Source organism: Natator depressus, chromosome 4 (genome assembly GCF_965152275.1).
Source record: "Natator depressus isolate rNatDep1 chromosome 4, rNatDep2.hap1, whole genome shotgun sequence".
NCBI lineage: Eukaryota > Metazoa > Chordata > Testudines > Cheloniidae > Natator > Natator depressus.
The window spans coordinates 57,296,279-57,323,360 of record NC_134237.1 but is presented as its reverse complement, the minus strand read 5'-3'; the positions used below and the strand labels follow the sequence as shown (position 1 = coordinate 57,323,360).

General features: G+C 42.0%; 1 protein-coding gene across 5 annotated transcripts in view; it reads right to left on the bottom strand.

Moving 5' to 3' along the window:
* Positions 1 to 346: 346 nt before the first annotated feature.
* DCLK2 (doublecortin like kinase 2) overlaps positions 347 to 27,082 on the bottom strand; it is a 137,378-nt gene continuing 110,642 nt past the window's right edge. For 2 of the 5 annotated variants that reach the window (XM_074950975.1, XM_074950976.1), the window contains 7 exons: positions 26,446 to 26,592; positions 15,425 to 15,558; positions 14,283 to 14,360; positions 11,391 to 11,487; positions 8,096 to 8,176; positions 6,412 to 6,528; positions 348 to 1,879 (listed from right to left, as the gene is read on the bottom strand). In XM_074950975.1, the coding sequence (XP_074807076.1) occupies positions 1,646 to 1,879; positions 6,412 to 6,528; positions 8,096 to 8,176; positions 11,391 to 11,487; positions 14,283 to 14,360; positions 15,425 to 15,558; positions 26,446 to 26,592 (888 nt within the window). In that variant the 3' untranslated portion in view covers positions 348 to 1,645. Of the gene's footprint in view, positions 1,880 to 3,345; positions 3,415 to 5,214; positions 5,248 to 6,411; positions 6,529 to 8,095; positions 8,177 to 11,390; positions 11,488 to 14,282; positions 14,361 to 15,424; positions 15,559 to 26,445; positions 26,593 to 27,082 lie in introns of those variants that run through there. The other 3 variants (XM_074950974.1, XM_074950973.1, XM_074950977.1) reach the window with 3 other exon arrangements.

The window sequence follows — 27,082 nt, the reverse complement described above, 5'->3', positions numbered from 1 at the left end:
CTATGCTAGAGACACCCTACATTGCATTATAGCCAGCTCATCTAAAATCACACTTCTTCCTGTAGGCCTTGCCCAAGACATGTTAAATGTAAAATTTACAAGATGTATACTAAACATCACTGTCTTCATGGTGTTTGACTAGTTTCTGAGGCTGAGGTGTTTTTGTGTAATACAATGGTTTGGACAGGGTCAAACTGTGTTAGTAGCAGTGCTTTAATCTAGGTCTTTTTTTAAAATGAGGGTATAACACAGTGTCCAGGCCAAGCCACCTTATCCCAGGAACAAAACTGACTCCAAAACCAAGTTTAACAGAACTACGTTTTAATGAACTATAGACACGGTCTTAGCGTTTGCTCTACATCTTAACCAGCCAACACTTTTTCTTAGACCAAATTACACTAGTCCTTTCCAGCAATAGGCTGTGTCCTAAACTCAAGTTACCGTTGAAAATGGAGGGCTGGATAGGTAATGGGCTCCAAAGGAAACCAGCACATCTTGAGTCAATCAGTCCTAGTGCCAATTGTTCTTTTGTGAATGGTTTGAGTTGTTCTCTCGTTAGCTCAGAATAAGTGTCTCAAGAGGGACAGTTGTTCCTCACTGATCCGCTCAGCCTTGTCCGGAAATTGAGTTCTCACAGGAATAAATGACTCAATAGTCTTTTCATGAAGAAAGTTTATTATTGCAGGTCTGTTACAATTCTAGTAGAAAGTAAAAGCTAACAAAGAAAATGAACTAGGACCAAGCAGAGGAAATACACTATTGAACGTAGCAGTATGATAAAGATAAAACACCTTCCATCCTTGATTACAGATCCGTGCCTCCCCCATTATGGTTTCCAGTTCCTACACTAGATGAAGAGGGGGATGGTAATAAAATATTGGCAGCTATTTATGGTGGCTAGTGGTAGTTCTTCTCTTAGTCAGCTTGCCCTAGAACTGCTCCATCCTAGCTTATGTAACATGCAGCAAGCTTTCCATTCAAAGAAGTTTTATTGTTTCTAATACATACTGTAGTTGTGGGGGGAGGATACACAATAGCTAGAATGAAAAGGCTTCCTTGACTGCAGTCTTCAGACCAATAAATGCCCAGAGTTCCTGTTATTACATCCAAAGTCACTTGAAGTTCGTATTATCTAAACACTATCTTGAAGTCTGGTATTAGAGAAGGGGTCCTTTTTCTTTGAGAAACTTGTCTTTCAATATTGTACAGTTAATCCACTGCAGTTTTTCATGGAAACTTGCCTCTTCAGCTCAGCTAAATTCAACTCACTGGGACAGGAGACAAATACAGCTTTTTGTGGGGGGCATACCCCTTTTCTGGGAACAAGTTATGTTGACTTAGAGTCTGTTTGCGCACAAGTGAGGCCTCATAACTGTTCATCTATGTGTTAGTTTAAGCTATTCAGATTCCTAGGGTGTGAGAAATGCATTTCATTAAACCAACTCCAATGATGATAACAAATCTAAAGATTCAGAAGGCAAAGGCTGGAAGAGCACTCAACGCTACAGCACACACTTCACCCATCCACCTATTGACAGTCTGCCTGGGGCTTGCCACAAGAGAGTGGAAGCAAACTGAAAAACCACAGCTGTGATGGATGTTCATTAAGTTGAAGGGGTCTACTGGCCTAGAAGTGGGCTTTGGTTTAAATCACTTCTATAGAGCGAGCTGGTTCCCCAGCATTGTCATGACATGCCGGGACAGGCTGTGTGGGGGATCTGATTGGCTCAGAAGAAGCAGGGGAGAGGTTCTTGGACCCAGCCATATGAGGCTCTTCAGCTGCAGCAATAATCACAGAAGTTTTCTGCATACCAGCTCTACTAGAGTCCTGAGAGCGCTTGTTGCAGAAAATCTGACTTTCCTTATCTAGAGCTGTGTTCTAAAAAGGAAGGTAAAAGACAAAAACAGTTACATCAAATGACACATATTACCTGCCCCCTTAAACCATTGCACAACACACACCTTTGGGGCATGCATTAGACTCAGAAAAAGGAGAAATAACATCAGAAATCTTAATGAATTGTAGGGTGTTTTGGTGATCAGAGGGATAACTTATCTCCTATGCATGCCACAGCATCCAGCAGGTCATTAATAGAACCAAGTTTGATGAAGTACTTTTTAAAAAAAAAAAAGTTAAAACTTTGTGTTATACCACCATCTGGGGAGGAATTTCTAAGGATTCATTTTCACCAAAATTCCTAGTGTGACTGTGCTACCAATATTTTAACAAGGAGCACAACCATTTCTAGCCTGTGACAAATCCCAGGTAGCTGCAATTGAGGTCTCGGGAATCTGTTTCCTCATTTGAACTAGAACACTTTTCCTCTCATACTTTGTTATGGGTGTTAAATTTGCATGAATCTGCATTTTACTGGAAATAGTTGTTGGATAATTAACAATGTAGCAGCAGAAGCACGGGGGATTAAGATGTACTAGGGGAATTGTGGAGTATCTGCCCTGAGGTTTTTTTTTTAAAGTACCTGACGCTTCTGCTAAAAGCCTCTGCAAGATAAATCAAACTGTAACTAAATGTTTAATTTACAGAAGTACCTGTCCCTAAGCAGGTCCTTGGAGAAGGGAACATCTTCAGTTAGGCTTCAATACTGTGTGAACAGGGCTGACTTAGTATTCAGTTACCTATTTGCAACTGGCTGGGGCCCAGCTCAGGAGGTTTAATGCTGTTTTTCCTGAGGGAGATCATTCTATACTGCTGATCACTCCAGTGACTGGTTCTGAGCAGCATAGAGGCTATAAGCATCAATGGTGCATGACAGGATCCAGCTTACTGGGTGCTGACTCTCATGAGATGACTCGCAGGCTTGCCCACTTCAGTGCTGCTGATCTTTTTCTTTCCTGCCTTACATTCTGCTTTATAGTCCCAAAGCTATAATTGGGTGGCTTGGGGAGTTGTTTGGGTAACACTGCTCATTTCACAAGCCCTCTTGTGAACATGTGAAAGTTAGTCCAGAATAAATCAGGAATAGTTAGTCACTCTGGACTAGCTTTAATGTGTAGACAAGCTCGAAGGCACAAAGATAGCCGTTTACTTGGAAGCAGTATGGGCCATCTTGCCTCCAACCTTCCCTTTCACAAAATCTGATGTTTTGTAAGGTGAAAAATAACCACTCTGCCTAGATTTGCAGAAAATTTTCAGAGCTACAAAAGTCACTAAGTAAAATGGCATAAATGTTTATCTGGAACATCACTGAAAGATGTTCTTTCACTTTTATGCAGTTCTAAAACTCTGCCTATTTCAGGATAGCTGTTATTTCTCCTTTTCTCTTTTTGTCAAACTCAGAACATGTATTTTGTGCAGCAGAACAAAACACTGCAGTTAGTACATACCATTTCCTTGGACCTACTCAGAGGAAAGCAATGCAGGCATGGGGAAAGGAAGGAAGCAAGGGATAGAAACTACACTTACTTTTAAGCAGAACTATCATCATTGAAACAAATTTAGATTTAAAAATCATACTGAAATTCTTAAAAAAAAAAAAGTAAAAGGATTGTACAGCAAGACATTCTTAGCAGCAGAAATCGTGCTCTCCCTGTAGAAGGCAGCAGGAACCAGATTTCTTGTGCAGTTCCACTTATCTACCACATGATGGTGTCATCTGCATTAACTGTGGCTGAAATTCTTCTCTAAGGTTTTCAAAGAACCTGTACTAGAACTAAGTGGCTACATCAGGGATCAGCAACCTTTCAGAAGTGGTGTGCCGAGTCTTCATTTATTCACTCTAATTTAAGGTTTTGCATGCCACTAATACATTTTAACATTTTTAGAAGGTCTCTCTCTAACTAAACTATTGTTGTATTTAAAGTAAACAAGGTTTTTAAAATGTTTAAGAAGCTTCATTTAAAATTAAATTAAAATGCAGATCTTATCAGTTTAGTGCAGTAGTTCTTAACCTAGGGTGTGAGATTTTTTTAGAAGGTAAATCATGGAAAACACAAATTAAGCACAGGCACATAAGTACAACTACTTTGTTTCATCAAACCTATGTATTTATTAACATTTTTTAATGATTACTGTAATATACAAATAAAGTTTTTAAGCTAATTGTAGTGTAATTTTTGATAAGGGGTGAGAGAACATATTTTGAGAACTCCAGACCAGCAGCAGGCTGAGCAGGGACAGGTGTAGTGTATTAAATTGCTCCCCATATGAATGTGCTACTTACGGCTGCCAGTCCTGATGCTCTGAGCAGCATGGTAAAGGGACAGGGAACAGGGGTGGTTGGATAGGGGTCAGGGCAGTCAGGTGAGGGGGAGCTTGGATGGTGGGGTGGGGGGTCCCAGAAGGGGGCAGTCAGGAGACAAGGAGCAGGGGGGGTTGGATAGGTGGAGCGTTCTGAGCAGGGCAGTCAGGGGGCGGTCAGGGGGTGGGAAGTGGGCCAGCTGTTTGGGGAGGCACAACCTTCCCTACGCCAGTGTAGTGTATTAAACTTCTCCCTGTAGGAAAGTACTACTTACTGCTGCCAGTCCTAGTGCTCCGCAAGTAGCACATTCCTACAGGGAGAAATTGAATACACTACACTGGAGGACAGAACCCCAGACCAGCGGTGGGCTGAGCGACTCAGCCCACCGCCAGTCTGGGGTTCCGTCCGCCAGCTCCTGCCAGCCGGGGACCCAGCCGCTGGCCCCACTCAGTCCGTTCACCCAGGCCGGCAGCAGCGTGCCAGTAAAAATTGGCTCACGTGCCGCAGGTTGCCGACCCGTGGGCTACATCATGCTAGAGAGGGTTTTTACTGAACAGTTTCCTCACACGTGAAAGAGAAAGTGATGTGGCTTTGTGATGCTACATTTCATTTAAGGGACTTGATAAAACAAACCAGTGCAAAGATGAGGAAGAAAAAAGGTTTGGGACTAAATTCTTATAAAGGTTCCTTTTTCCACTAAGTATCTTAATAGAAGACTCAGACATTATCCCTAGTCTTCTCTGCATATTCAGTTACAGAACTAGGCAGATATGAATTTTCCTTACTACTTGTTAAAGGGAGATAAACAAAAATAAGTTTTCATTGGCTACATAGGTAACAGAAAAAACCCACACCAAGAAGCAGCCAGATGCTGTAGTGTTTCAGAGATCTGAGACAAGCTTAAGTGGCATGCAAATTGGAGAGGGGCTGAGAGTTAGAATTAAAATTGCTCTTATTAAATTTTGTACCAGCTTTCAGCTTCAGGCTTATCCAGTCTCAACTCTATAAGAATGAAGCTCTGAAGTCCCTCTCAAACTGTCCAGTCAAACTGTCAAATGAAATGTAGATAACAGCATCAACCTGAAATCAATATTGTCTTCACTCTTCTGAGTATTCTGATGTTACTACAATCCCTACTTTTCAACTTGTCACCTATTCAATTCATATATATGTACATGAACAATGGAAGTGGGCAGATTAATAAATATTTGTAGTTGTCTACATGTGGAAAATTTATTTAAAAGTGGGACAGTGACACTACACTTACTAGGCCATCATATATAATTGATACAGTGGGGGAAAAACCTCTGGCTACTAACTGAGTCAACTTTAAGTTGCCAGAGTGGTATATTCAGTATAGCAAATATATAGCTGTACAATATAACTTCTTTAAGGTATCTGAAGACACATTTTGTGCATAGTATCCATCCCTGGGATGGAAAAAAGACAACCACTTGCAGGGGTGAGAACAGTCTGTATAGCTGTTGGAGCACTGCAGTGATGACTAGTCAGTAACAAGTTTACTGGTGAATTGTGGTGTGTGCTTGTATTTGCTAGGAAATGGAGCTGGGCTGAGCCCACCAACGCAGCTCACTGTTGTTGTATAGTATTTTTTTGCACAACTTTTGTAAATTCAACTTAGATGAAATTTATATAGAAGAATCTTAATGCACCCATGTTTCCCATCAAGTCTGGCTTCTGATCACGTTCATTAGCAGAGATTAGATAGGGCCAATCATTAATTTTTTTGGATGTTTCCCAGAGTTAACCCAGTTTATGATGAGGAAGTGGGTTTTAGATAGACTATTTGCTCCAGCAAATTTAGTCCTGGGGACAAAAGGTGCTACAAGAAAACCACCATTAAAATGATAATGGAAAGGATTTCAGTGATTTTCAAACTAGCAGGTGAGCTTTATGAATTATTTTTGCATTGAGAGAGTGTGTGTGTTTAAAAGAAATATCTACAGCTCAGTTAATGCACCTCAATACAGATCTGGCTGCTCCTGAACAGTGACCAACTCAGTTTGACCTGGGGGACATAGTACATAATGTATAGACTAGAGTTGCATACACACACATACACAATAGCATGTTTGTTTTTGCTAGTGCATTTGTACCACTCTGTTCTTTAAATAATCACTCCTGGGTTAAAACATGTTAGACAAACAGACACAAAGTCATATCGACATATAAAAGTGCTACATCTGCTTACCATGATGACAGAGACCCCAGCGGTCGTACTGTTCTGCTTGGGTAGCATGTTGTTAAAGTGCTGCTTCAGTTTACCTGTTACTTCAACTTGCATATTAGTCTCCTGCGAGGCATCATCCTGTGTAAACAAGACACACACCTGCTACTCCTCAGGTTTGGGGTTAAAAAAAAAAAAAGTGTTTGGAAATGGAAAAATTACAAATAAATTGACAGAAGGGATTTTCCTTCATCCTGGGATCCCTGCTCATGCTAAGGAGGATATAGAATTTAACTGTTGGGCTGCATAGAGAGAGAATCAACCTTGTTTTTTCTTTTTAAAGTCCTCTGCTGCTGAGAAACAAGTGAGCTGCATATGGAAGGAGAAACTTTGGCTTAAAATGTGGCATTTTGTTTTTCAGGTTAAGGGAGGACACTATATTAGGAGTGTGCCATGACAAGACACCTGCTAACAACTCCTGGCATTAAATGTAACATGTATGATTTTACACAAACAGCAACATTGCAAAGGAAAAGTAATAGCCATTAAAATGCTGATGACCTAAGAGTATTTAAATAAAGCCTAATGATGATCTTTATTTCCATTCATTGTGCATCATATCATTAACGAATATTGTATGGACATAAATAGTCAAGTGGCTGAACAAATGGGGGTAGTTATTCACCAGCAACACACTTCTTTTATAGTCTCAGAAAACCAGGATTTTTAATTTGAGTTCTTCTCTTTCAAGGTAAATTGCACCAATTTTGCTTAGTGCTCCAGCCTGAAAGTTCACAGAATGACACAGTGTGAAATTAATTTGAAAATAAATGTTTGATTATTACTGTTGGTAGGTGAGATCAGTTTAGTATCACAAAAGATGGACCTCAGGGGAGTCTCTCCCTATAGACACAAAAGCCGTGTTAAGTTACATTTTTGAAAATGGGACCCTACATTGTGCCTCTCCATTTTACACACAGGTTAACTGTGCATGTAAAGTATGTCACTGACTACATATTATACACCAAAGCAGGTGCTGGTGCTGCCATGTACGTATTTTGTGAGCACCAGGTAATGGGCCAAATTTCAAAAACAGGCACTTGAGTTATCCATAAGGCCCCTCTGCCACAAGCAAGCCTGTCTGGGATGGAGGGCCTTTTTGGTGCTACAGAGGGGGTCAGAGCAGCTACCCAATCAATGCCTTCCAACCTATTTTCTGTTATGGGAAAAAAAAACCCTCACCTTGCTCCACTGGAATATAAAGTTGCGGCCCACCTCCTTGTGTAGCGGTACAGAATGATAAAATCCTATGCTATGGGTAAACAGCCAACATATTGGCTACCTACACTAGCTGTGTCTCTAAAGCATCCTCATGTTCACTGAAAAATCATGTTAGCAAAAGAACTTGCCCAGTTGAATCCTCTCCATCCCTTATTCTTGTGAGCTTTTTTGGAAATACAGTTTCATTTGCTTCAGAGACAGCCCACAATAACCTCTGTGCAGCAGAAAGGTAGACTTCAGAGTATAACTGCCCTCTGCTGTGTCATTTATAGGAAATTCATTCTATGTTGATGAGGAGACACAGAAGTTGCTTGATAAACAGAATTGGGCAAGCGGAGTTCTGTCACTACTTCTGACAGCACTATTAAAGTTAGATCTCAATATTAAATATCTAATTAGGGACAAGTACAATGCAGAGTTTACTCACGGACACCCAGGGATGGCCTAGGATCTGTGCTGCTGTATATCGAGCTTCTACGTTTACCTGTAGCATCAGACTAATTAACTCCTAAAAAATAAAAGAGTGAGAAGAGAGGGAACATTAATATTAAAATGTGAAGCAGCTTTTGCATTGAATTCTTCCCAGCATTCAAAGTGGTGTTTCTCCACAACCTGGGTGAAATTCTGGCCCTGCTGAAGTCAATGGCAAAACTCCTATTTGACTCCCACAGGGACAGGATTTCACCCGCACACTCTAAATTGCAACTGTAATATAAAGTGTTTATTCTTCTGTACAGACGTGCAGGCAGCATGGACAGAACAGTCAGAATGGAATTGCATCCTTGCTAAACCCTCTGAGTACAGCACATGTGCAGATACTCTCATGCAAAAAGAAAGTTCCATAATGTTTTATAACCATCAAGTGACAGGGCACATAGTGTTTGAGTAATTTACAGAGGATAAAGCTGCTGAAGGGGCTCAGTGGAGATGAGGACGATGGCAGAGCAGAAAGGACCTGCCAAGAGTACCAGCTTGTACCAAAAGCCAAGGGCATTTATGAGCCTGGAATTTTAAAGCTATTACTAGCAGTGATGTTTTAACTGTATAGAGTAAACTAATTCATAAAGATTTTTTTTATGTTAAGTGCTATCACTAGAACTATCTGTAAAAGTTTATGATGATCTCATTCCGTTACAGCTAGAAAATGAAAGCTACCCATCAGCACAGAGCACTTAAGAATTCCATTCAAAAGGAATGACTGACAGCACCCAGTGTTAGTTTGTTTTAATCATCTATACTATGGCTAGATTATTTGCCTTGGTATGGCTACTTTGTGTTGCTCCAGAAGCACAAAGGGGTCTTTAGCCAGCCTGACCAATCTTCTACAGATCCCTCCCTCCCTCCCACTCCTGCCATGAAAGGGGAATCCCCTTTTTTCCTGGCCTAGCTCTGTCTGGGGGCATTGTCTAGATGGCTGATGTGCTTACTGATGTTTCATGGAGGTCACTGGGATTTCACCATACGTTTAACTGTAAGTATATGCTTAACTGCTTCGTTGAATCGAGGTCTTTCAAATGTTCAGAGGCTATACAATAGATGGCCTTAGGTCCACTGCATATTTCTATGACACTTCTGTTTAGTACTATCACAAGTGGGTCTGTAGCCATAGTAAATCTTAAGAGGTTAGTCACACAAAAGGCAGCCAGTGAAGTTATGAACACTAGGTGTAACTTTTCATCTCAAACTTTTATTGAATTTATTAATTCAAGTTCCTCCTTTGCAACTGGCTGGTGCAGATGCAGGTTCCAGACACAAAATAACACTCATGAAGAAACTAATTAATGTCAAATAATTCCCATAATTAAAACCCAACTGCCCCATTTTTGGGGGGGAAGTTTCTGTAGCCTCAGGGATGTCTCTTGCTTTATGTCTGAATGAAGAACATGCCAATGAAACTTATTCTAGTAGACAGCAACTTCTCTGGAGAAACAATACATGTGCAATTAGGAGGCTTTTGTTCATCCTCCAGTTCTGGAAAATGACTCTCTCAGCAAATTACCCAGCAAGAATATGAGCCAGGGATAGGGGGTTAGATGCTTCATGCTAGTCACACTGTACTCAGTGCAAGTTTGGAGCAGGAGGGCCACCTCTAAGGCTGCTTGGTGCTGATTTGACAGCTGCTCTCTTTTATGCAAATTGCCAATTGACCTGAGGAAGGAACCATTTTGGTAGCTGAAAACTGGGAACCCCTGGCCACACTTCTATACTAACATCCAGAAAAGGGGAAGGCACTGCTATGAAAACTGTAAGCTGTGTGAATGTGCTCCTAGGCTGGAACTAGACTTGCTGGCTTTAGGGTTGCTTTGGCTCTCAGAGCAGTGCAAGACAAGTTTACCTTAAGGAAGAATTGGGACTGTGGTCTTTTATGAGGCTACTACCAATGCCACTCTAGCAAAGGGCCATTAGGAGACTGAGAGAAATGGAGCAAATTTCTTTCTTCGATAACTGTGATTTTCATCTACAATGCACCTATGTGACCCTGGATTCTGGAATGAATCCTGTGAACATTCACTCACATATCACTCTCGGGCACACTACTATAGCTAGGGCCCTACCAAATTCATGGCCACGAATAACAAATGCATCATGGACCATGAAATCTGGTCTTTTGTGTGTTTTTACCCTATGCTATACAGATTTCATGGGGCCAGACCAGCAGTTCTCAAATTGGGGGTCCTGACCCAAAAGGGAGTTGCAGGAGGGTCAGAAGGTTACTTTAGGGGAGTCATGGTTTTGCCACCCTTACTTCTGCACTGCCTTCAGAGCTGGGCAGCCAGAGAGTGGTGCCTGGTGGCCAGATGCCCAGCTCTGAAGGAAGCACCTCACCAGCAGCAGCGCAGCAGTAAGGGTGGCAATACCATGCCATCCTTACTTCTGCAGGCAATGGCTCTGCCTTCAGAGGCTCGCTCCCCAGCTGCCCAGCTCTGAAGGCAGCAGCATCAGCAGCAGCTGCGCAGAAGGCAAGGGTAGCAGTACCGCAACCCCTCCTACAATAACCTGGCGACCCCCCCATAACTCCTTTTTGGGTCAGGACCCCTACAATTACAGCACTGTGACATTTCAGATTTAAATAGTTGAAATAATGAAATTTATGATTTTTAAAATCCCATGACTATGAATTTGGTAGAGCCCTAACTATAGCATTTGGGCCTCTGCTGGAGTTAGGGTTAGAATTTCAAACATTGCCTTTAAATAATTGAATCTATGAAATCAAAAGGAAGTGGTATCTTACTAATACTTTTTTACTTAACTGGCAAATCAGCTGTTTGCATCTGAATGAGCTCTAGCCAGCTTAATGCCTCTGGTCCAAAGGTGAAACAGGAACAGGTGAAATGAACAGTGTCCAGTCCACGTAGCAAGGCACCCTCTCTCAAAAGGGTGATGAGGGGGAAAATTTGGAGAGAGAGATACTTACTTACACTGCAGCTGAAGCACTGAACCTCGTATAACAGTCATCATTAAATAAGCCAATCTACATGCAATGCTCACTGCATGTAATCAACATTCTGTTATAATCATTCACCCAGAAAATAACATGAAAGTAGGGTTGTGAGACCTGCATTTTCATCACTGCCATGCTCTGAAGAGTATTATGGTTTGGAATATAGTCAGCAATAGTACGATAGCATAGATTCTGGGGAGTCAGGAGGGCAAAATACTCCCACTGGCTTGTCAAACAATTTCACATCTTGAAGCCCTGGGCTCCTAACTTATTTCAGTACCTTAGCTGAGTCAGTGATGTTATCCCAGTATGGAGAGGGAAACTCTAGCTTTCCAATGAGGATCTGATCAAAGAGATCTTCCTGAAGATTGTTCTCGCTGTGGATGAGTAACAATGGAAGAGAACAAGAGAAAGGTGTAATTTTTGTCACAGGCATTAAAGTTACATTTTTGAGGTGGTGGAGAAGCAAAATTCACATCAACTATTACAGAAGTTTGCCGCAGTTTGCCACCCTGTACTCTAGGAGTGTAAGTTTGCTGTATTACACCATAGTTATGGTGGCAGTAGTGGTGAGGATGGGGAGACAATACACAGGAGAAAGGCCTCAACCTGTCTTCCATTCAAGTAGGGATTGCATTGGTAACATGAGGACAATAATCTGTGCAGTAACAGACAAGGCACAATCTGCTGCTGGTGCTGGGGAGGAAAAGTAAATCAAGTTAGTCTTTTCTTTTGTCTGAGCATCCCCATGGCTCCAGAGGACCAGCCACAATAGGCAAGTGATGGGCACACTAGCAGCAGTGATGTGATCCTCTCCTGTGAGCCAATCTGACACATTTTTTTTAAGTACACAGAGAGGATTAGGAAAACCTGGGATACATTCACTCACATGCTGAATTTAACAACCTGTGCCACTGGCATAATCCATAACAGTGAAAGGAACAGATAGCTCCTATAGTGCCAAAAAAAAGAGGTGGGGGGGGCAGGAACAGAATATACAAACAGAGCAGATCTGTTGAACAAGATGGGACCAATTTTACAATTGTACTCACTTCTGATTAGTGGTTTAAATCTCTAACAATACTGCTCAGATTCTCTTTCATTTGTTCATGCCTGATTGTTGCAGTCAGAAGCATGGCAGAAAAATTATAATTGATATGGTACATCTTTGAAGGGTGAGCTAAACATTGCTAGCCAGTCAATTGTGTCTGAAAAACAAATTGTAACACTATATGGCAACTTCTCTGCCTTTCCACAATTATTTAAAAACAACCCGGGAGGAACAACTTAGCCACAGAGAGTGGCGAATTTTAACTTTTAGTGAAGCTAATCTAAATGTGCCCTTTGTTGTGTAATTGTATCCCATGCCCTTGAAAAAACACAGGCAATGATACATAATGGATAACTCTGGTCACCCGATCATAAAAATTAGATACTTCCTGATTAAAATGTGGTTTCCGATTCCTTCCCTCCCAAAGTTCCAGTTACTTTATTTTACTCCCATCCCAAACAATCTCAGAAAAGAAAAGTGATTTGATATTAAATCTAAGTATGGATATTACATGCGGGACATGCAGAGTAACCATAAATTTTTGATTCACTGATTACAAACCCTGTCATATGATGGGCACTGAGTTTGTAATGAGACTGAAAACAGTTGATATCTACAGAGCTCAAGTATCAGAAATAAGGTATTTAAATGAACATTGCTAACTGGAATCAGAAAAGGAGTACTTGTGGCAACTTAGAGACTAACAAATTTATTAGAGCATAAGCTTTCGTGAGCTACAGCTCACTTCATCGGATGCATACAGTGGAAAATATAGTGGGGAGATTTAATATACACAGAGAACATGAAACAATGGGTGTTACTATACACACTGTAACAAGAGAGTGATCAAGAAAGGTGAGCTATTACCAGCAGAAGAGCAGGGTGGGGTGGGGTGGGGACCTTTTGTAGCGATAATCAAGGTGGGCTATTTCCAGCACTTTACAAGAACAGTAGGAGGGGAAATAAACAAGGGGAAATAGTTTTACTTTGTGTAATGACACATCCACTCCCAGTCTTTATTCAAGCCTAAATTAATTGTATCCAGTTTGCAAATTCCAATTCAGCAGTCTCTCGTTGGAGTCTGTTTTTGAAGTTTTTTTGTTGAAGAATTGCCACTTTTAGGTCTGTAATCGAGTGACCAGAGAGATTGAAGTGTTCTCCGACTGGTTTTTGAATGTTATAATTCTTGATGTCTGATTTGTGTCCATTTATTCTTTTACGTAGAGACTGTCCAGTTTGGCCAATGTACATGGCAGAGGGGCATTGCTGGCACATGATGGCATATATCACACTGGTAGATGCACAGGTGAACGAGCTCTGATAGTGTGGCTGATGTGATTAGGCCCTATGATGCTGTCCCCTGAATAGATATGTGGACACAGTTGGCAACGGGCTTTGTTGCAAGGATAGGTTCCTGGGTTAGTGTTTTTGTTGTGTGGTTGCTGGTGAGTATTTGCTTCAGGTTGGGGGGCTGTCTGTAAGCAAGGACTGGCATCCGATGAAGTGAGCTGTAGCTCACGAAAGCTTATGCTCTAATAAATTTGTTAGTCTCTAAGGTGCCACAAGTACTCCTTTTCTTTTTACGGATACAGACTAACACGGCTGCTACTCTGTAACTGGAATCACTTACCTGTGATCATTTCTCCAAGATAAAAACAGTAAGTTGAACTTGCCAGCTGCAAACACTAGAGGGTGTACAATACATGCTCACTGCACTGAGCTCTTGCTGTGGCATATGGGATTGGAGGACAAAGGGACCGAGAAAGCTGGCTTCTCACAGAAAGACCCCCCTAAACACCTGACAGCTGGTCACCCGCACCTGGTTTTTGGTTTTGTTTTTTTAAATAGGCAGGACTGCACTTCTCTCTCTCGTGCACAGAAAAATATTGAAAAAATGACAGCTATCAAAAGGGCAGGGTAATAGCTAAACTAGGGGAAGCTTAAGCCAGTTAGAAAAGGAGAAAAAATCTTGGGGGAAATAATAGTTTGGAAACAGCTGGAGCCAACTATTGCTAGATGGGGCTGTAGGGAGAAAATCAGATTCCCCTCGCCCCTTATTTGAACAATTCTTCCGGTAATTAATTCTTTACTATCTTCCCTTTGACCTGGAACTAAACTCACCTGCGAAAAGGTGGGAATCCACAAAGCAGTATGTATGTGATCACACCTGCAGCCCAAATATCCACCTTTAAGCCATATCTGTAAAATAAGAGAACGTGTTACTTGTGCAAGCTTCCAAAATGTGTCACTTCTAGTTAGCTGTTTTTTAAATACATACATACTGAGAGTCTGCCAAAGGCAGATGTATTGGCATTTCGTAGGAGTGGAGTTTGTCCTTCAATTAATACCATGGAATATAACAAGAGGGGCATCTAGTCAATATTTTTCTTGGTGTCCTCCAGAGTACTGAGAGCCCTGAGGATCCCACATTTTCCTTTGTTTTTAGTTCTCAATGCCCCAGTCTCCATGGAACAGTCAATAGCTTTCTAGTCTGATTCAGATTCTTTTCAGCACCAGCCCATAATAATCAAAGGAGGATATTGTTGAGAGGGAAGAGGAAATCCTTTCCCTCTCCTGCCACAGTGGACAAACTGCCTCTGCATCATTCCCAGACACTGCCAAACTGGGGAGCAAGCTTCCAGGTCTTGAGTCTCCTGTATGAATGAGTAACACTAGGAAGAAGAACCAGGACTTTTCTTTTTAAACATATGAATAAAAATATTGTAGGTCAAAACATGTCACATTTGATCTGATTTTTCTAGATCTGCAGGTGGATCAAATACCCTTTCACATTATGGTCTCTCACAGCTCTCAAAAATACTTTTCAACAATTGTGATATGCAAGAGCAGCAGTGCATCAAACAATCTGATATTAGAAAATCCAAATTATTCATGCCATCTATCACCTCCTCCCCACTCAAGAGGTCTGTGATTTACTTCCAGGATCTTTGTGACAGAGTCAGAGCCACCTTCCCAATGAAGCAGTTAGCTGCAGCAGCATCTCTTATCTAAGTTACATGTGCGCACACAAAATATTTTGCAGAGTGGTATCAGAGGAAATATATACGGAAGAGGCTGATATATTGCACTCATCAGACCAGCAGCTGAAGACCAGTTTAAATGACTCATACCCACACAGCAGTGAAATCAAATATTTACTAGGGGTCAAACTTTGACCCTTAAACACACACACACACACACACACACAGTAATAAACAGTCTTTCACAGGCCAACATAGGAGACAAAACTGCTGTATCCTCACCCTGTCTCTGCAATGATTTCTGGAGCCACGTATGTAGGGGTGCCACAAACTGTAAATAAGGGTCCTTCAACCACTGTGGCCAGTCCAAAGTCCCCTAGCTTCAAGGACTTTGTTCCATCTGAATACTCGCATACCTGGGGTTAGGAAAAACACAACAGGGATTGAAGGATATTTTCCAATACATGAGGGAGTAAAACAGCAAAGGCTGAACTTGATATAATGTGATGAGAAGAGAGATTCTTAAGCTATCCACTTCATTGGTTTTGTTCCATGATTCTTGAAGGCTTTGACTTCCAGTGATTCATCTTTGTGCTTAAGGAGCTTTAATTCTCTCTTGGAAAGTTCTGATGGGATGAGACTCAATTTGAGAAAGGAAATAAATCTAAATGATGTTTAAAATAGATTTTGCTCTGTTTTTGATAGATCTAGTCCCCACCTTTTCCTAAAAAATCTAGAACCAATTTCCTATTGCTTTTAGTAATACTATTCACTTACATAGTGCTTTCCATCCTGCGCATGCTTTAGAATGATGTATTACTCATGCTGAAGGACAGATGTAGGTGATAAGTTCCTGCCTGGAGAAGATTACACTCTAAATTAAGGTTTAAATATTAAATTTTCATAACACCCTTACAAGGTGTTTATTGCCCAAGGCCAGAGCAACGGTTAGTGTAATGGACAGGACTAGAGTTCTGGAATTCTTCCTCAGAATACTAAACCACTATGCTCTGCATTTTATAAAATGCCTTTCTAATATCTTCTCTGTGGCCTCCCTGCCATCCACATCACCCACTGCATTCAAAATGCAGCTGCTAAAATCTTTTCCTGCTGTTCTGATCACATTACTCAATCTCCCCTCCCCCCCAACACACACTGCCCCCTCCTCCCCCCAACACACCAAGTTCAAGCTTCTTGTCTTCACGTTCAAGACTCTTGACACCTCTGCTCCTTCCTGGCTACTCAACTGATCTAGTATCTTAACACATCAGCCACCCCTGCCCTCACTCAGCCAACACTGCCAGCTTTAAATGTCCACTTGTCCCACAAATGTGTCTGTGCTTTCTTCCATGCTGCCACTTACACACAGAGCCTCCCCCCACCAGTCTGACCTGTAAGACTGCCTCCCTTGCCTTCAAACCGCTCAAGACCTATCACCAACCTGATCGCTTTACTTGTATGCCATCTCTGTTGTCTTTAGATTGTAAACTCTGAGCAAGTACTCTCTCTTATTATGTGTACGTACAGTGCCTACCACAGTGGAACTCCCAATCCTGAATTGGGCCTCTGAGTTTGCCTTCTGTGTATAATATATTTAAATTGAGGTATTTGAACGGTACTTTTTCTTCAAAGAGTCCATATCCAATATGGAAACTCTGTGCTTATTTTTCTCAGAAGTCTGTATTCCCTATGTCAAGCAACACAACTCCACATATTTGCCAAAGTACTGAACCTCTCCCTAAAATAAACCTACCCCAAAAGCAGCCATAAACACAGATACATTTAAGAGCAGTGGTTCTCAAACTTATTTGATCACACCCCCTTCTTTGTGTCTGTAGTAGTTTATGCCCTTCCCCCACCACACAGGTACCTATACCGATAAAAAACCAAGATACAACTCTCACTAAACATTAAAAACAGTAATGCACAGATTCAAACAGAGCCATTTAAATATATAGTACTGTAAATTTTAAGTGAGATATTGCTTACTTGCATCAAACTGTTGTTACTAATGTGATGGGTGTGCCTGTTTTTTGGAGCAGAGCAATTCCACCCTGGGTTGGATGCTTGAGACAGCTATCCAGAGATCCCTTTCTACCTTCAGGTAAGTGTGCACACCATATCGTAGCAAGTGGATTAACGTACAGATGGCAACAACTTTGTATAACGCTATGCACGCTTAACAGAAATCCGTCAAAATGCACAGCACCATCTCGAGTCAAATGCAAAGTGCCAGCTGAAGACTCTATATGTACCAAATTTGTGGCCACGAAAAATTACATCAGACTGTGAAATATGGTCTCCCCTGTGAATTCTGGTCTCTCTGGCCCATCTCTGAAGGCAGAGCGGAGAGCAGTGCCCAGCTACCCGGATGCCCAGCTCTGAAGACACAGCCTCCCACCAACAGCAACACAGAAGTAAGGGTGGCATGGTATTGCTGCTCTGCCTTCACAGCTGGGCAGCCAGAAAGCCATGGCTGCTGGCCGGGCACCCAGCTCTGAAGGCAGCACTGCCTGCCAGCAGCAACACAAAAGGAAGGGTAGCAATATCGCAATCCCCCAACAGGCTTTTGACCCCCTTTCAAGTCCAGGCCCCTAGTCTGAGAAACTCTGTGCGATATCACACATTATTCATGGGTTTGTCATGGCATAAACAGCAAATTTCACAGATGTGTAACACATTTGTGAAATTTGCTATTTATGCCATGCCAAACCCACAAAAATGGTGTGATTGCTGTGGGTAAAATGTGTGCAGTAAGTTTCTTTTCCCTAAAGCTTCTCACACCCCGCTAGAATACATTCTGTGCCCTCCAGCGGGGCCCATCCCCCACTTTGAGAACCTCTGATTTAGAGAACAGTACACTGGACTCTCCCCACTCTCTCTTGCTCAAAGGACGCCAAAGGTAATTACAAAAGCGATTTAATTGCATTTTCTAAAGGTGGCACTTAGGAATGCAGGCCCTACGGAGGACATAAAGAGGATGTCCATAGGTTTGCCCACGTATTTTTTGCTGACTACTTAAGCATGCAATGCATTATATCCATAGTTTAGGTGGAAAATGCATGTCTAAACTTCCATGTTTATGGAATTATTGGATAGATTATCAAGAAATGTATGTTACGTGGAAATGTATACACACAATAGTTTTCATTTGCACTAGGTGCTTCAGGGACAGTTCTAAAAATATAGCAAAGTTTTTGCATGCTTAATATGCATTCAATCCCAATGGGACACCTAAAGATAGTATCAAAGTCATCATTTAGCAACTGTTTCCTGTAATCCACCACATTCAAATCACCATTCAAAATTGCAATAAAAGCCTATTACCAGACTACTTGAAAAGAGGAGCCCCTAACACATTACACTGTATATAGACACTCTGGAGCATTATTAGAACTGCTCCCTGGATTGCTGACAGTTGATTTATAAAACAGGAATTGCTACACTTGTTGTAAATCTTCCAAGTCACCGAGGCAGTAATACACAATAACTTCTCAAAGTGACTGGAATAAATATACAGGCACAACAGTAACACTTTATTATTCTTGCAGATGAGAATAATCTGGGCCAGACTCTGTTTTCACTTACAGCAGTGTAAACCTCGAGTAACTACTTTAACTTAAATGGAGTTAGTCTTCAGTTACTGTAAATACCAAATTTACCAGAGTAAACTGAAATAGAGATTGGCCCATTGTGTTTACAAATTGCCCTTAAATCTGATTTAGAAGTATTGGTGTTTAAAATTACTCAGGTTTCAGAGTAGCAGCCGCGTTAGTCTGTATTCGCAAAAAGAAAAGGAGTACTTGTGGCACCTTAGAGACTAACCAATTTATTTGAGCATAAGCTTTCGTGAGCTACACCTCACTCATTACATTCAGCCTCTGAGCAAATTCCTGCATGTCATTCCACTAATCATTTCTGTACACAGAGATTTCTGAAATGTATAATAAGCCTTACAATGTTGTGAGGGTTCTTTTTGGAATCTGGCTAAAATTATAGCAATAATAAAGCATTTCTAACTATTAATGTTCATCGTATATATAAAAGCTACTCTAGTTGGGACTAATGAAACACACTACCGGCTTCTATGGCCCCTACAACAAGAGCTGAACTCTCATTTCTTTACCCCTGAGTTATCAAAAGTCATGAAAATCTTCTAAAGGTTAAAGAATTTAGCCCTATTCTTGATCCGGATTGGACATAAAAGTCTCTACCTAGTTACTTGTGCTGCCATGTATAGCACAAATAATATTGTTACAGATGACAGGATGTTAAGAACATAAGAATGGCCATACTGTGTCAGACCAAAGGTCCATCTAGCCCAGTATCTAGGGTGACCAGATGTCCCATTTTTAAAGGGACAGTCCAGTTTTAGGGGACTTTTTCTTATATAGGCGCCTATTACCCCCCACCCCGTCCTGTTTTTTCACAGTTGCTATCTGGTCACACTACCAGTATCCTGTATTCTGATGGTGGCCAATACCAGGTGCCCCAGAGGGAATGAACAGAACAGGCAATCATCAAGTGATTGATGATGTTGCCCATTCCCAGCTTCTGGCAAACGGAGGCTAGGGACACCATCCCTGCCCATACTTATGTAGCTGAAGGGTGAACTATTGCTTTACGTAGTTTAACAAAATGTCTATTGGTTTTTCCTAAAAACTGGGCCTAATTTTTCCCTCTTTTCACTGATGTAAGCAGTAATAATGACTAAAATGAGTAAGGACTGACCAATCTTGCAAATTCTTATATATGTGCATATCTTTACTCCTGCAGCTAGTCCTCCTGAAGCCAATGGAACAACTCAAGTCGGTAGAGTTACATGAGAGTGTTAGCAGCGTTGGAGCTTCAGAGAGAAATCACACCAATGCAAGAGTGGCCAGAATTGGGCCCATTGTTGTAAGTGATAACTATGCCCGCTCTACTCCTTCCTGTTTGCTTACACTAGTGAATAAGATTACAGTAAAAAACAAAACAAAAAAACCTATCAATTGAGGAAGAGAGCAAGTTAAACAAATTAGTATGCCATAGTCAACCTTTACTTATATAACTACATGTTTTTATTTGCCAAGTCAGTGTGTTTTAAAACCCACTCATTTTTCCACCTACTAACATATATTACAGATTATTAAATTTCTTAAATAAACTAGTGTTGACTAAATAATCATCTCAGGATTCCAATAATGGCAACTAACTGGTACATATTCCTGCGAGCATCACCTATGATATATGTTATACTGGTGCATGCAGGAAGGAATCAAACAAAATGAAGTCAATTTGTGACAAAAAAAAAAAGGGAAAAAAGTAGCAAGAGGACAATTCTGCAAAATAGAGAGAGACATTCAGTGGGGAGAACATTTTATTTTCAATTTTTCAGTGAAGTGTTACAAGCAGATCAGTAGGATCCTATTTAAAGTATATCGTCAAGTGATTTTTCTAAAAAAAAAAAAAAAAAAAATAACTACCCATGATTTGGAATTTCTGGTTATAGGTTTGAAGATAAATCTTAAATTGAAAAGGACAAATTGGAAAATAAACAAGCATGGAGGAGGTTTTTTTCCCACCCGTGTTCAGAACCGAACAAAGAAGTTTTGCTTCTTTCCAGTTTTGTACAGCTGGATTGCCGATTGTCAGCACAAGTAATATTCATTAGTTAATTGTTTTTGCAGAGCCAGCAGAAGGCCCAGAAACATGAGTTATAGAATTCTCACAAAAGTGGTAGTTTGAAAAACAAAATTCTCATGGTGATACATGGGTTTTTGTTTGTTTGTTTGTTTTAAATCTATTGAGAATCAAGTGGAAAGTCACAATCTTTCGGAAACTCAGATTCCCAATCTGGGAAACGGGAGCTCTTCTAGATTACTTCTAAAAATCTGTGATCTGTAGTCATTCTATCCCACGGTACATAGCAACAAAGACGACTGTCCTCAACTAACTCCAACTATACCACACCAGGCTACCTGTACTGAAGTCTGTGAGTCAAACCAACGGAGTTAGAAAGGAAACAACAGGAATACCAAAATTGGAATGGACAACTACTCCAACCTACCAAGAAACACAATGACGCACAGCTAATCTACTCAACCCCAATTAACTACTAGAGCAGAGTGACTAATTCATGGCAAATACAGCTTTTTTTGGCCTGTGGCATGTTCACACGCAGCTGGCATTTCCTCAATTGTATACTGTCTGATTTCTAGTGTGATTTTTTCATCTTCTATGCCTGTGAACAGCTTGCTACAAGTATTCTATATCTGAATTGTTATTGGTCACAAGTCACATGGTGTTACTTGTTGTGATTGTAGGCGTCTCTCTTATAACAACTCAGTGTTAGCTTCAGATTTGCTTTCTGCAAGTAAAACCTGAATGTCCACAGCAAAACGAATACAAGAGACATGAGCACAGCTAGATTTTAAAATTGGAGTAAATACTCTCGGAAAAAAATTGTTAATATTTGGCCAACTCATTTAACTACACTAAACTAATTTTATTTTTAGATATAACCTACAAAACCAATAAACCTCAATTTACCAAAGATTACAAGAGAAAAATGTGAGGGCACCTGCAGTTTGTTCTAACACTGAGAGCTGATTGTAGTAAGGAAGGAACTGAAAGTGGCTCTGGGCCTTTTCATAATATTCTAAATGTTCTTGAACTCATGGCTAGAACATGTGTGAACAATCTGCCCTGTGTAAAAGTGCATAGCTGCACCACTGCATCAGCAGCACAAAAGGCCAGATATTTCTTCCCAGCTCCCCTATATTCCTCTGGCCCTTATCAGTAGCAGATTACTATCTGCACGACAGATCAACGGTGCTGGCTGGTGCATTTGGGATTGCCCACTACAGGACTGCTTGCTCCAGGGAGGACAAGGAGAGAGCATGGCACCTGCTTATCCCAATGTACCTGGAGCTAAAGTCCAGGGAGGCTGTCTTACTACCACTCATATCCTTTGTTGGTCTAGCCATGATTTGGCCCTTAATTATCACAGAGAAAAAAATATATATAGTTTATAAATATTCAGCAATTTTGAATAAACATGAGGAAACTGCAATCTGCTTGCAACTGGTGAAGCCCAGCGTTTAAATGGGATTGTTTCAGTTACTATTGTAACCTGCATGAAACTCTTGACTAACTCAGCAGATGTCTAGTCACAGTTTACATGCACGCAAAGGTACCACATGGTCAGATTATTCCTCTTCCCCTAAATTTTGGCCCTAGGATTTAGGCATCCTGAAAATTGTGTTTTCATTTCTAGGTGTATTATGAGCTGCTTTTGAGGTCTGCAAATTGTTTAGATAAATCAAACATATTGTGTAAATATGAAACACAACCAAAGAGACAAACAATCAAGATATTATATGCAAAGCAAGTAAATCTTGGTTTTTATTCTCCAAGTAAAATGTCCACGTTTTGATTTAGACAGAAATTGCTAGAGTATTTGACACCAGCTTCTCCAGCAAACATTCAGTTTATCATTGGGCTTCTTCAAACAATTGAACAATACAGATAAGTCATCGCTAAGGCTGTGAGTTTGTCATGGAGGTCACGGATTCTGTGACTGTTTGTGACCTCCATGACTTCTGCAGCGGTCGGGGCGTGCCAGCCACACGGGCCACTGTTAGGACAGTCTTGGGTCACCGTCCTTCCTCCCAGCAGCAGCAGGAGTTTGGGTGGTGGGCTCAGGGCAGCACTTACCTCGGGGTGGGGGGGGAGGGGCTCCTCAGAAGCAGCAACATCCCTTGGCTCCTCGGGGGAGACGTGGCCAGGGGCACCAGTTCCCGGATAATGGGAGCTGCAGAGCCAGCGCTCGGGGAGGAGGCAACGCACAGAGCTGTGTGGCTGCACCTCCGTCTAGGAGATGAGGGATGTCGCCACTTCCGGGGAGGTGCAGAGCTGGGTAGGGAGGCTACCAGCCCTGCCAACAGCACCCCCCCACCACCCTCCCTCAGCACAGTGCAGGTCCCAAGCTGCGAGCCAACGCCCGCCCCCCACCCCAGCACCCACGGTGTCCCCCCATTCCACCCTTCCCCCACTACCCCTGGCGCCCCTCTGGGCCACCCCCATCCCCAATATTTAGTCAGGGGTATACAGTACAAGCCATGGACAGGTCACAGGTAGTGTTTCCTCTAATTTTTTCCACACATGTGTGTAATGAATTTTGTTATGTGCACCAATATGGAGGTGATGTGTCACACATCACCTTCATACTCGTGCACATAACAAAATTCATGTGGTGGGGGTGGGGCTGAGGGGTTTGGAGTGTGGGAAGGGGCTCAGGGCTGGTGCAGGGGTGTGAGGGCTGCGGCTGGGGGTGCGGGCTCTGGGGTGGGGCCAGGGATGATGGGCTCAGGGCTGGAGCAGAGGGTTAGGAGCTCCAGCTGGGGATGCAGGCTCTGGGGTGGGCTCGGGGATGAGGGGCTCAGGGCTAGGGTGCAGGGGGTGAGGGCTCCGGCTGGGGGTGGACTCTGGGGTGGGGCCGGGGATGAGGGGTTTTGGGTGCAGGAGGGTGCCCCGGGGCTATAGCGGGGAGAAAGGACACCCCCCAGCTCTCTCTCCCCGCAGCAGCACCTGGGAGGCAGAGGTGTCCCTCCCTGCCCCAGCAGCTCTGGGCTGGGACAGCAGGATAGGCGCCCCTCCCCCGGCCACAAACAGGTCCGGGCTGGGGGAGGGGAGGCCAGCCCGCCCACTGATGCCTGATAGTCCGTGCTCCTTCACGGCTCTAAACCAACCAGAGCCCTCTCCACCACGAGGCGCGAGACTACGAACCAAACAGCGCCCAAGTTGGTGCAAGGATTTGGATCAATTAGCACCTGCCCTGGCTGGTCCAGGCTGCATTCAGGCTGCCCCTCCCCTGGCCACAGCAGGTCTGGGGCTGGGTTGGGGCTGGGGGAGGTGTGCCCCAGCAGGTCCCGGCTGGGCTGGTTCCCTGAGTGTCTGCATGGTGCTAAACAGGCTGCTGCATGGCCATGCAGCTCACAGGGAATTTAGGTCACGGTCCATGAATTTTTGTTTACTGCCCATGACCTGTCCATGACTTTTACTAAAACATAGCCTTAGTCATCGCCCTATTATAATTCACAGCTCTAATGGAAACCTTTGTGCTCCCTGATATAATTTCACATGTCAATGACGACACAGTTTGTATTTATTAGTGTATGACTAGTAAAAAGAATGAAAATCAAACATCTGGATGATCTCAGGTTAAAGAACTGAATTGCTGGTTAGTATAAGAAGCAATTGACACATTTACATTTACACGCACTTCTATTATGTTATTTTAACATGCATGCCAATGTCAATCACAATGAATAAGACTTGCAACTGTTGAGTAATTTCGTTAAGCTTTCTAGGCAAAAAGGGTGTTTGTGCCTATTTATACCTGATTCGATTACTAATGGAGGCTTAAAATGTCAGCTTAGCCTCAGAACTCCAATCCACCCAAGATCCTGATGTCACCACATTATTATTTTAAAATGAACAAGATCAACTATGGCATGCCAGGGGCTGCCACTAAAACTGTACACACTCTTGTTTGCTTCTGGACCAGCACACTATATTGAAATTAATTCAGCATGAACATGCAATCTTCAGAGTGGCTAAGCTTTGAGATACACTTGAAGATAAGACCATGGTTGTCTCTATTTTTCTTTCCCTTACCTCATAGCTGCCAAGAGTACTTTTTTGCCAGAAAACATTCAGGTCCTATTGTTAAAGGGTCACTATTCATTTAGATTGCAGTGTCTATACAACATTCTAGCCACTTCACATAAAGTAACATATTTAGTATAAAATTTTAAATCAGTATCATCCATGAAGAATAGCAATACTTGCACAAAATAAAGGGTACCAAATAAATGATCAATAATAATAGTAATAATAATAAAAAACCCATGTTAGAATCCCTGTATCCACAGCTCAACAACCCAGCGTCCACATACCTTGCAACTAAAAATGTATCAACTAAGGTCTGAATACATTTTTCCCCCTCAAATTTCACTGCTAAAGGAAGAACCCAGTTCTGGAAATCCTTACTCACTGTCGTTAATGGGACTGCTGGGGTAAGAAAGGACTCTTTAATTTAGTAAGGGTTTGCCCATACTGGAACTTCATCGGCAAAAGTTTTGTCATTCAGGGGTGTTAAAAAAAATACACCCCCTGAACGACAAAAGTTTTACTGACAAAAAGCACCAGTGTGAACAGCGCTTTGTTGGCAGGAGCTCTCTTGTGCTTGTGGATGCTTGTGGGGCGGGTGGAAGTTTTTTGTCCACAGGAGAGTTCTCTCCTGCCAACAAACAGCAGCTACAATGTGTGGCTTTTAGTGGCAGGGTTGTAGCAGCAAAGCCACGTCACTAAAAGCTGCGTAGTGTAGCCATAGCCTAAGAGTTTGCAAATTCCAGCCCTGTTGTCTGTGTTTGTTCAAATGCGCTGCTGGAGTAAGAGACATAAATCCCTTCTATCAGCTTCCCCTGTGGTGCAATCTCATTAAACCATTAACAGGACTGACAAACAAACAGAGCTTAAATAACCCATCACGTAAGGCTTCCAGTTACTGATGACACTGTGCCTGTGATGTGGATTCTGGACTTGGTTGTCCAATGCCTTGCATTGTAGGTAGTTATTTACACCTGTGCAATGTGGTTGTTAAACACTACCTCTGCTGTCAGTGACTTAGTAACCTTTTGCATACTCTGCCTATAGAAGGTACAAAGCAGCAGAGAATAACGCATTCACTCCACTGCCAATTTCCACTTGGAGTTTGTAAAACAGAATCCACAATATTTGTTGCTACCAGGTAGTAGATATTTATGTCCCTGATGGGAACTAATGGAAATGAAATACAGTTCCTTCTGAGGAAATAAACATACTCTCAGAGTTTATAGCTAGGATACTGAGAAGTCACCAAAAAGACTTTACCTGATGTGGCAATGGGAGGGGAAATATCTTACTTGAAATAACCCTGGGATCTTCAGAAAGGGATTAAAACCGTTGTTTTGAATTGAAACTAGGATTGTAAACAATTCATTAACACATTTTAAACCCTCTTTTGTGCTTATCCAAGTCAGAGCCAGCAATCAAAATGTAAACGATAGGTCTAGAGTCTAGTGCACATTAAGCACAGATCACTGTCCCTATGTCTATTAATATTTAATGGAAAGAGATTTATTTTAAGCATGCAGTCATTCTAAATTCATGTTCTATGTCTGATTGTTCAGCTCCTTGGATTCTTAACATTTACATACGAACATTTACATTTGGTGGGGGATGAGGCAATGGAAAGCATGACAAAACAAGTGACATACCAGGAGATTCTCTGGCTTAATGTCTCTGTGCACAATGTTGAGACCATGGAGGTATTTCAGTGCACTGGCTAGATTGTAGACCATTGCACTACCATCTCTCTCCGTATACTTTGTTGAAGAAGTGATAGCATCAAATAGGTCGCCTCCCTAAAGTAAGGGAAAACATCAAAGGCAATGACAAGAAAAATCATCAGGTGTCAGTACCCTAGTCAGACTGCTGAAAAGATGTCAGAGAAAGCCATACTTCAACATCCTTGCACTAGAGGCATGCTCAAAAACCTATGTCATGTATTATATGGGAAAGATAGGCTGCACAACTTGAGGCTTGTCTACATGGAGAAGTTGATGCACAGTAAGCTAGGGTGTAAGTTTAAAGCACACTAGCAACTCCTCACTAACTCCCTGTGTGGACCCACTTACTGAGAGTGACCTCACATGGTTTAGCTTTGTACATTTCCAAAGTGCACCAGCTATTACAGGCTTTTTCCTCATGTAGACAAGCCCTTGGAAACAGCTATCATGGTAGGGAAGGATGAACTTGTAGGCTTAGGCACTGGGACTCAGGGTAAATGGGTTCTATTCTCGACAGGCTTGTGTGTGTTGTTAGGCAAGTCACTTCACCACTCTGCACTTCAGT